This window comes from Puntigrus tetrazona, chromosome 9 (genome assembly GCF_018831695.1).
Source record: "Puntigrus tetrazona isolate hp1 chromosome 9, ASM1883169v1, whole genome shotgun sequence".
Lineage (NCBI taxonomy): Eukaryota > Metazoa > Chordata > Actinopteri > Cypriniformes > Cyprinidae > Puntigrus > Puntigrus tetrazona.
The window spans coordinates 23,915,268-23,928,228 of record NC_056707.1 but is presented as its reverse complement, the minus strand read 5'-3'; the positions used below and the strand labels follow the sequence as shown (position 1 = coordinate 23,928,228).

Sequence of the window (12,961 nt, the reverse complement as noted above, 5' to 3'; positions counted from 1 at the left end):
CAGTTGGCAGAGAACTTTGGCAGTAGTGATGTGTGTGGTCAATAACATACGCATTTATCTTTCTTTCCTGTGAGAAGAATTCAAAATTAGCATCAAGCGAGAAATCTTGTTTGCCAAGACCAGAGTCGGCGTTCTGGTCAGTACTTCTGTCTCTGCTTAACAGAAAATTATTGCTGATCTAATGAATGGCGAGTATGTCGTTTATTAGGGCTCATTAATGCAGTGAACTCTGAATGAATGTTGTAATTATGAAGCTCACTAGAAGGTGCTACATTCAGGACCTCTGATCCTCTTCTTTGTGCTCAGTGCGTGTCTTTGTGTTTTACTGTGTGGCCACTTCTCGGCATAGCTTTAACTAAATGTTGTGGTTTGGCACCCAGGCGTTGCATCTGAAATGAAGACTCATTCCGCACTGCGGCTAGTAGATTACATTCAGTAGTTTCATCACACTGAGCGTCTCTTAATTATCTAAAACCTCGCTGTGCATGGCTTCAACCGTGGCGTAATTGCACCACCTGTAGTTAGCACTGTTCATGTGTCAGGCAGCTGCCTTAAGAGCATGATAGAGCATGCGATAGGACATGAGAGGAACATCTTTGTAATGTTACTTAACCAGTGTACAGATGTTAAACTACATAATGTTCCCTTACAGCTAACTTTGGATCACTTTGAAGAAGTCTAGAAATGTTTTGTCCATATCTAGGGTTTTGAGGAAGAGAGATTTTGCAGCTTGTGTGAACACATCGAGGACCTCTGTCATCATTATGACCTTTGGCATGGCAGTCTCCAGTCTAATGATAGTTTATTGTAAAGAACAGAGGGAAATGTCTGAGTTCACAGATCTTATTCAACTTGTGTTCAATTACAAAAATACAGTACTTAGATGTCACACAGATTTGATACCACTGGGTTATTGCATGGCATGTCCCTCATTAAAATAGGTTTGCATGTAAAATTTCATATTTATAGGGGAAATGACTAATATTACTTAGAATATTGTGCAAGTTATATTGGTTAGAATAATGAACGTCTTAAATTTTGGTCTGTTCTTCATATAATAGTCATCTTATGACTTCATAAGACTTGGTGCAGAAGACTTACATTACTTTTTAATACTTTTTTGTACTTTGGGTCTAGATAATTTGTGTGAATAAAACTAATCCAATATTAGTGCTAAGTACAAAAATCAGCTGTTGCTTAATAATTTTTTTATTAATATTTTGAAAAAAGTATTTTTATATATATAAATATATATATTTTTTAAATCTTAGTTAAAAGTTTATGGCTGTGATTCTGTCATTTTATTACTTAATATTATGAATATTATTTTTTATTTAGCTTATTTAGCTTAAACCTTTTACATTTAGCTGACTTTTAGCTGACTTTTTACTTCAGTTATCGAATAAGATTATTTATCATTAATTGATTTGAATCATATTTAGCAGTATCAACACTGCTCAAAATGAGCATCGATGTACATTTTAAGTTGCTTCTGATAAAATGGCAAAACCAGGTTAAATCGATTCGTCCAAGTCAGATAAATCCATAATTAAATGAACATACATTAAAAATAATATGCATACAAAGAGTGTGAATACGCTCGTGTATCATTAGCAAAGTGTCGGGTAAAAAAGATGCACCTGTAAACTTTTGCACTGATACAGAAATTCCAGCCTCCTCACCACCATCCTAAAAATATATCTCATGTTTATTCAAGCTAGCGGTTTGTATCTCATGTTTGTTTTTCAGCATCTTCCTCTTTCTCCTTGTATCGCGTGTACTGTGATTGCCCTTGATCCCTTCTGGGTCTGATGTGCTGAGACACGCTCTCTTCAACACCTTTCCAGGGCCTGCAGTGGGGATGCCTTGGGTGGCGGCTGCTTGTCGCAGACCTGTGACACCAGAGAGGCTCCTTGTAGGCGCTGTGACTTTTACTTTGCTCCGGGCATCTGGAGGTGTCATGGTGTCAAACAAGCAATTGAAAAAAGAAAAAAAAAAAAAAAAAAGACAAAACGCTGGTCCTTTCTCCCCCAAGGCCATCCTAGACAACCCCACAGACTGGAGAGTCGATGAAGTAGCGTCAGCAAAATACACAGTCTGACACATCCAGCCATCTTTCACTATGTGCTATAATGCTGGCTGCCTGCCGCCCGACTAATAGACATGAAAATGTCAATATTGATCACAACAGATATATTCACTATGAAATGACTGCAAAAGAATACAAGTCTAGCAGCAGCGAGGCTGTGTTAATACCTCTCGGCACACAGCTACATTCCTGTCAGCAGGCCTATTTTTGTTATGACTGACAAGTATTACAATTTGTAACATGCTGCCATCTTAGCTGTCATACTGATTTCAGCTCAGCTTATAATCTTTTTGGGATTTTATAACTGAGAAACCTTTATACCGGTATTCTACAGAATTAGTGCAATCTACTGTCCCACAGTCAACATTTAAAAGCATTTAAATTTTTAAATCTTATATGCTTACTTATATGCTTACTTTTTATTCTATAGAAACCCACAAAAATATTTAAAACATTTAATCTTAACATAAAACCATAATTTAGTCTACATCCAACGGAAGGTTACTGTCCTAAACCCTAACACCTAAATTTCAATTTATAGAAAATTACATTGAAATAATGTTTGCATTTTATTCCATTGTTGTTTTAAAAATAATAGAAGTAAAGTTAAAAAATATATATATTTAATATTTTCTTTGTAACTTACAAAACTTCATGTAACAAAAAAAAATTACTATTCACTTGAATATTGGATTTAGGACACAGTGTAAAACTGCATTTTCAAATTATTAGAGCTAATCTAACATGTTGGTTTGAAGATTGTTTTATCTTACTTTGCACTGTCAAAGCAAACATTTCTAGAGACTTTAATACAGTCTTTCTGTAAACTAATGGCAGCTGTACTTAACAAAAGCTTCTTCCTGAGACCAACACTCAGCACCATACCAGAAGTGTGTTATCGGTGAGTTTGTAAGCTTGTTGCTCAAACACTTGTCAAAAGCTGAAGCTCAGGCAGTCTTTGACACTCAGGAGGCTGTAGTTGCTATGGTGCCAAATGGAGATCAACAGTACTTCACAAAAAATGAATCCAAGGCATTTCCTGAAGAAAACTTTGACTTCAAGCTGTTTCCTCAAAGGCTCAAATCTTAACACTAAAACTAGGTCACTATTATTTGTCAAATTATAACTGATTATCAAACTGCTTGCTGTTGAGGAATACTACATCCTTAAAGGAACAGGTCACCCAAAAATGCTCTTCAAAAACATTTACTTTCCTATTCAACAGAAGAATAAAATAAATGCAAGAAGGTGAGTAAATTGTGACAGAATTGTAATTTTTTGGGGGTGATTCATATTGACAAATATTAAATTCACATATGCATTAGTGAAGAGAAAGTTTTGTTTAAATTTGCTGCTGCTGTTGAACTTGAGTTTTAGTGGATATCTATACAGCAATTTCAGTTTGATGTTTATTGGCACACTGTAATAAGCAACCCAGTTATTGAAGCGTTTTTAGAAAACCGTTATGACTTTCTGCAGCAGTCCCTTCATTTAATGACATCTCATACTTTTGTTTTGAATTTGAAATCCGTGTTTAGCATATAGAACTTATCAGCAGAAGCACAGACTCGAGAACTGATTCTCATTCGTCTGCAGAGAACATTTTCTTTTGTGCACAGTGGCTGCTGAATCATTGAGGCTCCCTCAGCAGGCCTCTGATTTATGACTGTACAACATCGCTGTTTAGTCTTTGCATATGCAATTACAGAAAGATAAAGAGAGAGAGAGGAGAGTAGAAGAGAAAGACCAGAGAAAAGTGCTGGCACGATCCATGATAATATTGAGAAGAGAGCTCACGGCGGGTAGTTTAGGTTGAATGAAATCTTAAGCGCTTTTTCATCAAATGGGGAGAAAAAATGGGAACTGCTCCCAGAGGATAGTGACAAATTACTTCTCAGAACGATTTTCTTAAGTGGAATCAGAGAGTGCGAAATACTAAGACACTAAACAGATGTTTTAATGATGCAGAGGACACACAGAGGACACCAGTGGAAGTTCCTGTAGGACTGAATAGTAGAAGAAGTGGTTTGGATTGTCTTTTATACTTGTGGTTAATAGGGAAAGATGGCAGCTAGTTCTTGCAGCTGTTTTTCACACTTTGTTTGGTTTAAATCAGTTCTCTTCAAGTGTTATTTTAGTATTTTGTTATATACCACTATTGTTTTTAAGATTTTTAGGTTTAACAAAAAAAATGTAACAACAGAATATTTAATAGTTTTAGTTTTACCAATAACAGTAATATGTTTTGTGTTAATCACGCATTTTTGTACATTCATTCTGTTGTAAATGTACCTTTAATTAATGCTTTAACCCCCAGTTTCACAGACAAGGCTTAAGCCTAGTCTTAGACTTAATGTAAAGCTGTTTCAACTGAAAAAAAACTTACACTGACTGATCCTAAAACATGTCAGCTTCGGCTAAAGTCACCATGATTTTTGCTAAGTAAGACATGATCCTGGATCACCATTTTTAATTGATCCTGGATTAACATTACTGCCCAAAAATATAGACTTATCCCTGATCATAAGCCTAAAACAGATATTTCTTGAAAAATTACCCCTCAAATCTGATTGGTTGATTGGGATGTTGTTCCAGGATCAAAAAGATGGTGATATATTTCGTGAACTCATGCTCACTCTTAGGCAACGTCTCAGAAACAAAAGTAAGATTTGGACAAATCCTAAAGATTGGTTTCTATAGGTGCTTTTTAGGAAAAAACTCAGAAGTAGCAACACTGTCAGCTTCTCCATCCATTTTTCCAATTATAGGGTTAGGCCATGCAGGTCAATCTGAAAATGCATGCTGCGTTAATTATGCATTAAAATTAGTGCCATTAAAATTAATTTGCGCTAAAGTGTTACTAACACATTAATTTTGACAGCCCTAATATTTATAGATTTTTATCTTAAGCTTAATTTTCATAGTCATTCAAGAATCACAGAGAGCTGTTTATGCAGGGTTGGTTATGTGAGGACCAGCTTTGGCACAACTTTACGTCTATTTCATTTACTAAACTATATTGCAAGTGTATTGTACGATGTGCCAGGCAAAGTGAAAGCCGTATCAAATTTGAGCTCCAAAAACCTCTTCTACATGCCCAAGGGAAACCATTCTGCACCGACCAAAACCAACAGTTAGCTTTAGCAAAACCCTCACACACCTGGTCCTGTTTTGCGGACATTGGCATAGCTTTCCTGTGAGTCGTGTAGTTCCACAAAGAAAGGAAATTAAATTACATTCTACACTGTTATTTCATGCCGCCGTGGTACAGCGAGTTCTTGAAGTTACAACCTTCACAAAAGGCCACATGGTTATGTAAGGAAAAAAGAGTGCCAGATACAAGCCGGCTTTTCGGGCATAACAGCTGCTTATGCGTTACATTTTCATATTTCATTCTGCTCGCTGCAGCCTGTTTTGAAACACAACATGGCAGCCCAGCTCCCTCTTCTTAGCCATGTGGGTTGAAAAAAGCATTTTCTGTAAATGTTTAACCGGATGTGTAAACTGTAGACAGGTTTCAATCAATTTCAGTGTCTTTGGGTTGTTTTCCCAGCATGCAGCAGGTCTCAGTTCATCCACAAATTGACCAGAGCTTACTGGTTACAAGAGCTTCATGTTGCATGTCGCTGAGTGCATGTTTGTATATATCAGTAGATTGTGTACTGTAAACCAATCACGACCGGTTATAATCCTGCTGTCAGACCTCAGCATTTTGATAAATCCTGGAGAGAGCCTGCAGTTTCAGCTCATTAGAGAAGTATGCATAGATTAAACCAAATCAGCAGTGATGGAGAAGATTTAAAGTGTTTGGTTATGGGTGGTAGCATGCAACCAGAGCAGAACTGACCTTGAGATATTTTGTTTTTCAGGTTTACAGTTACTGTGATTAAACGTGCTGTAATTTAACAGTTTTAAATGTTTTCAATTATTAATTCTTATTTATTTTATGTTTTTCAAGTCACACCAATTCTGTTTGTTTTAAAAATAGTATGCCTAAAAATAGTATATATTTTAGTTTTGCTGCTTTTTAATGTGTGAATAGCATCTAACTGTATATCATATAGAGATTCTTGCTAGTTTGTGGGTGAAAAATAAGTTGGTTATGCTCTGCTAGATGAGACTTTTTACTTATGTAAAGGTTATTCAATCTGATGTTTTTGCTCATTCCAATCATGCTCAACGTTCAAGGCTTACAATCAGTGTTTTGTGCTTGTCATTCATCTATCATTAAATCTGGTTTTAGGCATTACTCATGGGTAAGGTTAGGTTCAAGTGTAGAGATATTTTAAATATAGAGTCAACAAATTATTTTGATCCAGGAACATGATGAACTGGATGTGCTCATTTTCACATTCCATAATAAATAAAACGAAAGTCATTCGTCAGAAAATTAAGTGGTAATTTTACATTTGAACCATTTTCCCCACTGAGCTTGCTGCAATTCATTATAGGATTGTATTTTTATTTTCGATTTTATGTTATATGTAATGCTGTCTTAATGTAAATTTTCTCATTTGAACAAGTTTTGTGCCAAAAGTATGTATGTCTTTCTCTCTACATTGACAGCTCACTAGGTTTTGGAACAGAGTCAGTATGTAACTTAACAAGTGGCACTTGACTTTTCAACAGCGTGTCATGCTTCCTTGGGAGAAGCGAGAGAAAAAACGGCCAAGGCCCTGAAAAGAGTTCCTGTCCACTCCCCACACCGCACAGCCCACACACTAAGTCTTTGGAAGAGAGAGGAACTGTGAGTGGGAAGTGTTGCTCAAGTGTAGTCCCAGGGATGAGAGTGTGGAACAGGGATGCTTCCGAGGATACGTAATGGCAGGTGTCTGCTGAAAGCACGCCCATAATAATTTCTTCAATGAGGCAAACTCTGGCAAAGTCGCCCGCTATTTCAGACACTATTCTTAGGTCTGTTCCTGACAATTGGGCTCAGAAAACTTTAGTATTTTGTGCTGGACAATGCTCAGAGAGATCTTCCCCCTTCAGATCTCTAGGCTCCCGTACTCACCCTGCGCTGACTTCATTCGGCGGCTCTGCGCTTATGGCCAAAGGGTTCTGCTTTTTAATGTCGATGGGCCAGACAAAGAGCAGATCTGAATGTAGGCAAGAGTTTCAAAGGGCCAGCTCTGCGCAAGTGACGTTACCATAAGGGACACATGTTTAATTTGCCCCATACAAAGTCCAAAAGTACATATTTGCTGTTACAGTACATTTGGGATCAAATACATAGAGAGTTTTTTTTTCAGCGGTCTCTGTGCTTTGATGCTGCCTCAATTTCAGAGTCAGAAGTGTTATTGTCAGAGGACTTTAGAAAGAGTCTTTGTTATTCGGTCCCTTTTCAAGCATAATGCAATGAAATGTTGCAACCCAGGCTCATTCGAAATATGTACCTCCATATACATTTCTGCAGTAGCGTTATTAAGTACCTTAATGTACGTTTCGCCGAAGTTTCAAAATTAAACATTCAGTAAATGAGGCTAAAATGTGAGTTCAATAAGTGACCCTGACGCATATTTGTTATATTGCTATAGGCACGTATTACTGTACTTGTGTTATGTTGCTTCAGGTATGTATTGCAGTGGTTCATATTTTAAATATTCAAGGAGTGTCACTAAAAGTCAATTCTCTATCGTGTTGGAAATACACTCTACACCAAACCCAACCTTAAACCTACTTGTGAACAATTGTAAAAGTGATATTAAAACACATCTGTTGATGCAGCTGTGCTATATTAATTTCCTTAAGTGTACTAAAGCTGTTTTGTTGAATCATAGATTAACAAGGTTCAAACCAGAGATCTTCATCACTGTGCAACGGCGTATTGCGTGAGCTACAGAGCAAGAAAACTCATGCATATGAAGCTGATATGTGATGCTAATGTTCGAATTTATCAGTTTTCTAATGTCACAGCTTGTTCGAATCAGTTCGAATTTACAATGTGATATTTCTCAAGTAGTTATGCAAAGAATAGGCTTTAATAATCAAAACCATGGACCTGCAAATCACATTTTGTGTAAAAAGCAATAAAAGTTGCGTGATTTTTACTGCTTCTAGTGTTTAACTGGTAACTGACGCAAAACGTTTTGCAAAAATGTAGGTGGGTAGAGGAACATATTTCTTATGAGCCTAGTCTGAAAGTTTTGCCTCTGTTTGAAACCTGCAACTGCATATATTTGCTGAGTTATTTTTTACCATATCTCATGCACTGGCATGGCTCCAGCACGTATTAATCTAATATTTTGAGGAATATGTGTCATTTTCACTGTATTTTGGAATCACAGATTTCTTGTAAGGAAGACAGAAATGTGATTTTCACTGGATAATGTCATCTGAATGGCGCTTTTTTGTTCTGACCAGCTGAGAAAAAAGGCCTTGCTACAGTGGTGATTATATCTAATTGATTAACTCATATCAAACTGTGCAAATACGTATTGCAGCACTGGGTGACTATGTGTATGTAGTGTGTATTAGCGTTTCTGTACAGTCTAATCTCTAATTGTCTAATTCAAATTTTATATAAAAATAAAAAAAAACTCTTTTACGACAAATTACCATAAAATTATAAATTGAATTATTTCAGCTGCTGTGAGAAAAGGCTATAAACAAACCACACATAGCCTACTAGTCAGGACAACTTTATGTTTATAGATGTGGCGTAATTATGCTGCGTTAGACAATGAAATTCCTACCAGCACCAATCGAATCATAAATGAACATATATAATCTTTTCTTTTAAATAGGGATAAAAGTCTCTTTTTGTTATCGGTAGTTCACTTGTTATTTGCCAGGCACGTTTTGACTTAAAAGGCACATATCTCCTCACAGGCCTCTATGACTATCTGAATCAAGTGCTGTCATTAATCCCAGCCTTTAACTTTCTCTCTGCCTTGCTTTGATGTGCTGCCAGAACACTGATCCTGGGTTTGCTTTCATTGACAAAAAATATAGCTCGCGGTCTTTGAGAACAATAATCCAAATTTCTATAAATATGTCAATTTGTTATGCAACATCTAAACTAACAGGGTTGTTCCAGCATTCACAATTTAATTGACAATAGCTTTTAAGAAGAAATTTAGTTTTTGAATTTGTATTAAACTGAATTTAGAATTTTTTTTAGAATGGCAGAATTTAAATAGATTTATTTATTTACATTTTATTGACTACGTTTATGGGCCATGGTGGAAGAATATGTAGTAGCTTACAGAACATTTATTTATTTATTACATATTCTTAAGTATATTTTAAATTGTGCAGTTAAGTATGATTTACATATAACCTTTTATTAAAGTTATTAAAGTTAATGAGACATAGTGAAATGTTTATATATTAATATATGTTATTTTATGTTATGTTTTGTTTTGTCAAAAGCGTGTATTGGAATTCCTGTTTGGTTATGTTGAACTTGTCATTTCAATTAATTAAATAACCCCCTTAGCATACTGTATGTCAGTTTTAGCTCATGAATTGAAAGAGCACCAATGATGCCCAAATCCTTTAACCTACCCTTCCCTTCATCAGGAGAATTAAATGGCACGCGGTCCCCTCCAGTAAAAAAGCCTGGCAAAGAAAGCAACTACCAGCACATCAAGGAAATGGCCGTAAAGCAGCATCTCAGTAACAAGAGGACCAGGATGTACAGCCCCCAGGATGATCCCAAAACACCTCACCCCAGACAGGTGAGTGTCCCGCTGTGAAGATTCTCAAGGCAACATATTAGACCTATAAATATAAAAACCTGTATTCACCTTGAATGTCATTGTGTTCAGTACGGCAGTGCCCTCTTCTGGTCATCAAACTAACACACCGCAAACACAACTCCGCAGGCTCACGCAACACACACACACACACATACTCGCTATGACATAGATATTCTCTTTTCTATATCAGCTAAACATTAATTTTCCTAACACAGTCTTCTGGGGTTCAGATTTACGGTATGTCCTTTGTACAACCCTTTATATTTGATGTTGCTATAATTCTGTGGTCTGAGGTTGTTTGTCAGTGTATAATTTATTGCTTCAGTATGTTATTTTCATGATTGGAGCTGTGCAAAAACTGCTGTAAGCTGATTTTCGGGTGTTTTTCGTATTAAGCCCGTTTCTGGTCCCATTTCCACTATGTTTTCAGTCAAAAACATATGATCATTTCCTTAGTTACCTAATTAACCAACGATTTCTGGTGTCTAAAACACTGCCCGGTGATAACATACAGTTGCATTGGGATTGCCAAGGCAGAACAAACTTCTGCCATCTCTGTTGAAACAAGGAACGAGCCAGTGCTTGTCGATTTTGGCCATCACGCAAATCCACAGAGAGTTAATTAACTTTTCTTGGACTTGTACCATGCTTTACCTGGACTCTTAAATCCTTAGCCAAGTGACCACTGCAACACCCCAATCAGCATCTCTATCAGGAATCATCTGATGTTCTGAGCCAATAGACAAATTTTCTTGCTAATTTACTTCAGTTGGCAAGTCATTTTTCTTGCTTTCTTTTTTAAGCGCAACTTGAAGTAAATGCCAGTTCTAGTGGTTTTCTTAGTAGCTCAGATTTTTGCATGGAATCTTTATAAGATCTAGACTGTTTTGCTTTACGTTGTCATATTAGCATATCCTCACCATTTAAAGGACGCTGTAAGCGCATTGATCTGGAAAACAGTCATACATCGATATTTTACTCCTCATTGAGCGTATTCTATAGCCGCTATTGGGAAAGAAACCGTTCAAGAAAAAAGACAATCAACGCTCTACAGCTACAGAGACAACAATAGCAGTCTTATTAAGCACACTGGGTCTGGTTTGGCTGACCTGAAAGCAATAGTAACTACGGCTAAATGATATGTTGATAAAGCAAATGGATGTTGGAAAGTACCGTAAAAAGGTAGATGCAATAAAAAGAAGCAGCCAAAGCAATAAAAATTCAAACCAGTGATAATGGTAGGGTAATAAAAAGCCAAACCGAATAAACAAGTTTTCTGCGGGGGTCATAAATCAGTAGCGTAACCCTCACATATCCCATGAAAAGCAGACATTCAAGGAGAATGTCAGGGTGACGGCATGTCCGATGACAGCAGGGGACTGTTCACTGCTTTGTGATGGAGCACTTTTCATCACACGATACGGATAAGATCCCTGGCAGGCCCTCTTCCCCAGTGCCCTCTTATCCTGGGCCAAGCAGGAGCAGCCATCATGAGAGATATAGGGAAAAAGAGAAGGAGCGGGGAGACAGGAATGGTCTTTGATGCCGATGCCTGTCCTTGCAGAGAGGTGGGGAGGCAGAACTAAGCCAGCAAATTAGCTCGAGTACGAGATTTATATCAGACACACAAATGTTTCATGAGGCCGCCGGCCTGCTGTTTATCTCGCTCTCCTTATATGAGTGTTTCTTGGAGGAGTTTTATTAAAGCTAACTTTGTGTTATATGAAGGTCACATGAACTCTACCTTTTACCACATTTTGCTATGCCTTCCTCACTTATTTTTGCTACTTGTCAAATTCAGTTTTTTGCATTTTTTTGCAATTGCATTTCACAACCCAAACTTTCAGATACTTGTTTAGCAATGTAAATCTCACAAATTTGTATAATGACTTGGGGATAACAGAAGTAATACAATGTGAAGATGTTTTTATGGACACTTCTTGTGTCCCTGTAATTCAAAAGACTTAAAAGCATGCTAAATTGTGTTTTTAAAAAAATCAAAAAGTCTCCTATTACTATTGAGAGTCCCCATAAGCCATAAAAACAATATGTGTGTGTGTGTGTGTGTGTGTGTTTGGTCTTACAGAGCCAGTGTCAACAGGAGCTGGACAGAGTTTTGGAGAACATCTCCCGAATGACGTTCCATGACAACAAGGGACCTTTGGAAAATCTTTATGACCTGAAGTTCCCCAACTGTGACAAGACAGGACAGTACAACCTTAAACAGGTGAAAAAACTATATTTGACTCAACCTTATGGTTGCAAATTAGCAGCTTTGGTGGCTGAAAGTTTTTAAGTCATCTAGTCCATTTTCAATTTGAGACATTATGCAGGCTACTTGCTGTATTGGCCGGGAGATTAGCACAAAAAGTACTTGCATTTGGATGGCAGCGGGTGTTAATTTCGCTATATAAATAGGAATATGAGACATTGCACAACCTTTCAATCTGCAGCATCCCGCTGTTTTATTATCCAGTTTCATGCGGAAGGTTCAATATAAAGTCAGAGATGGAGCCAAAGAGAAACTGTGTATAAAACATTCCCACATTCTCTACAGAAGGCTGTTTTATCAAAACCAAGGCAACCGTATCTCAGCGGAGAGTTACAAGCTAATGAAAATTATGCTGACCGACTGACCTGTCTATTGGGTGACTTGCCTTGGTTTGTAGAGACATCAGAGGCAAGGAGAATGACAAACTCGGTCCTTTATATCTTAATGCCTTTCTTACTCATCCTTTACATGCTGATGAAATGGGAAACTTTACAGTCTTTTTTGGGTCTCAGGTTCTGATGTTACAAGTCTGCTCAGGAGTTTCATAAGAAGCCTTAAAATGGCTAAAACTGTGCTTACATTTCTAAAGATATCAATGTCTGCAAGTAGGCGTCTTAGATCTCAATATAAGCTCTCATGACTAAATGATCAGATTATTCTCTTACTGTAAATGTGGCGTTTTACATATGCTGTATATATGTATACATATAGCTGAGTATACACAAAATAATTATTTTTAAATAAAATAATTATTGACTTCTAAAAACCATTTCATCTATTGTCTAAGCTTTGACAATTTGCTGACAGAGCTTGCTAACTCAAACATTCATGAGTTAACAATTATGTTCACAATTATGATATAATATTTCTCTGTCCTGGCATGACATGTTGCAGCTA

At 36.9% G+C, this 12,961-nt stretch overlaps 1 protein-coding gene across 1 annotated transcript in view; it reads left to right on the top strand.

Annotated features, from left to right (window-relative positions):
- Nucleotides 1-9,576: 9,576 nt before the first annotated feature.
- LOC122351750 (insulin-like growth factor-binding protein 2-B) overlaps nucleotides 9,577-12,961 on the top strand; it is a 3,972-nt gene continuing 587 nt past the window's right edge. The window contains exons 1-2 of the mRNA XM_043249022.1: nucleotides 9,577-9,771; nucleotides 11,879-12,019. Coding sequence (XP_043104957.1) covers nucleotides 9,577-9,771; nucleotides 11,879-12,019 — 336 coding nt within the window. The remainder of the gene's footprint in view (nucleotides 9,772-11,878; nucleotides 12,020-12,961) is intronic.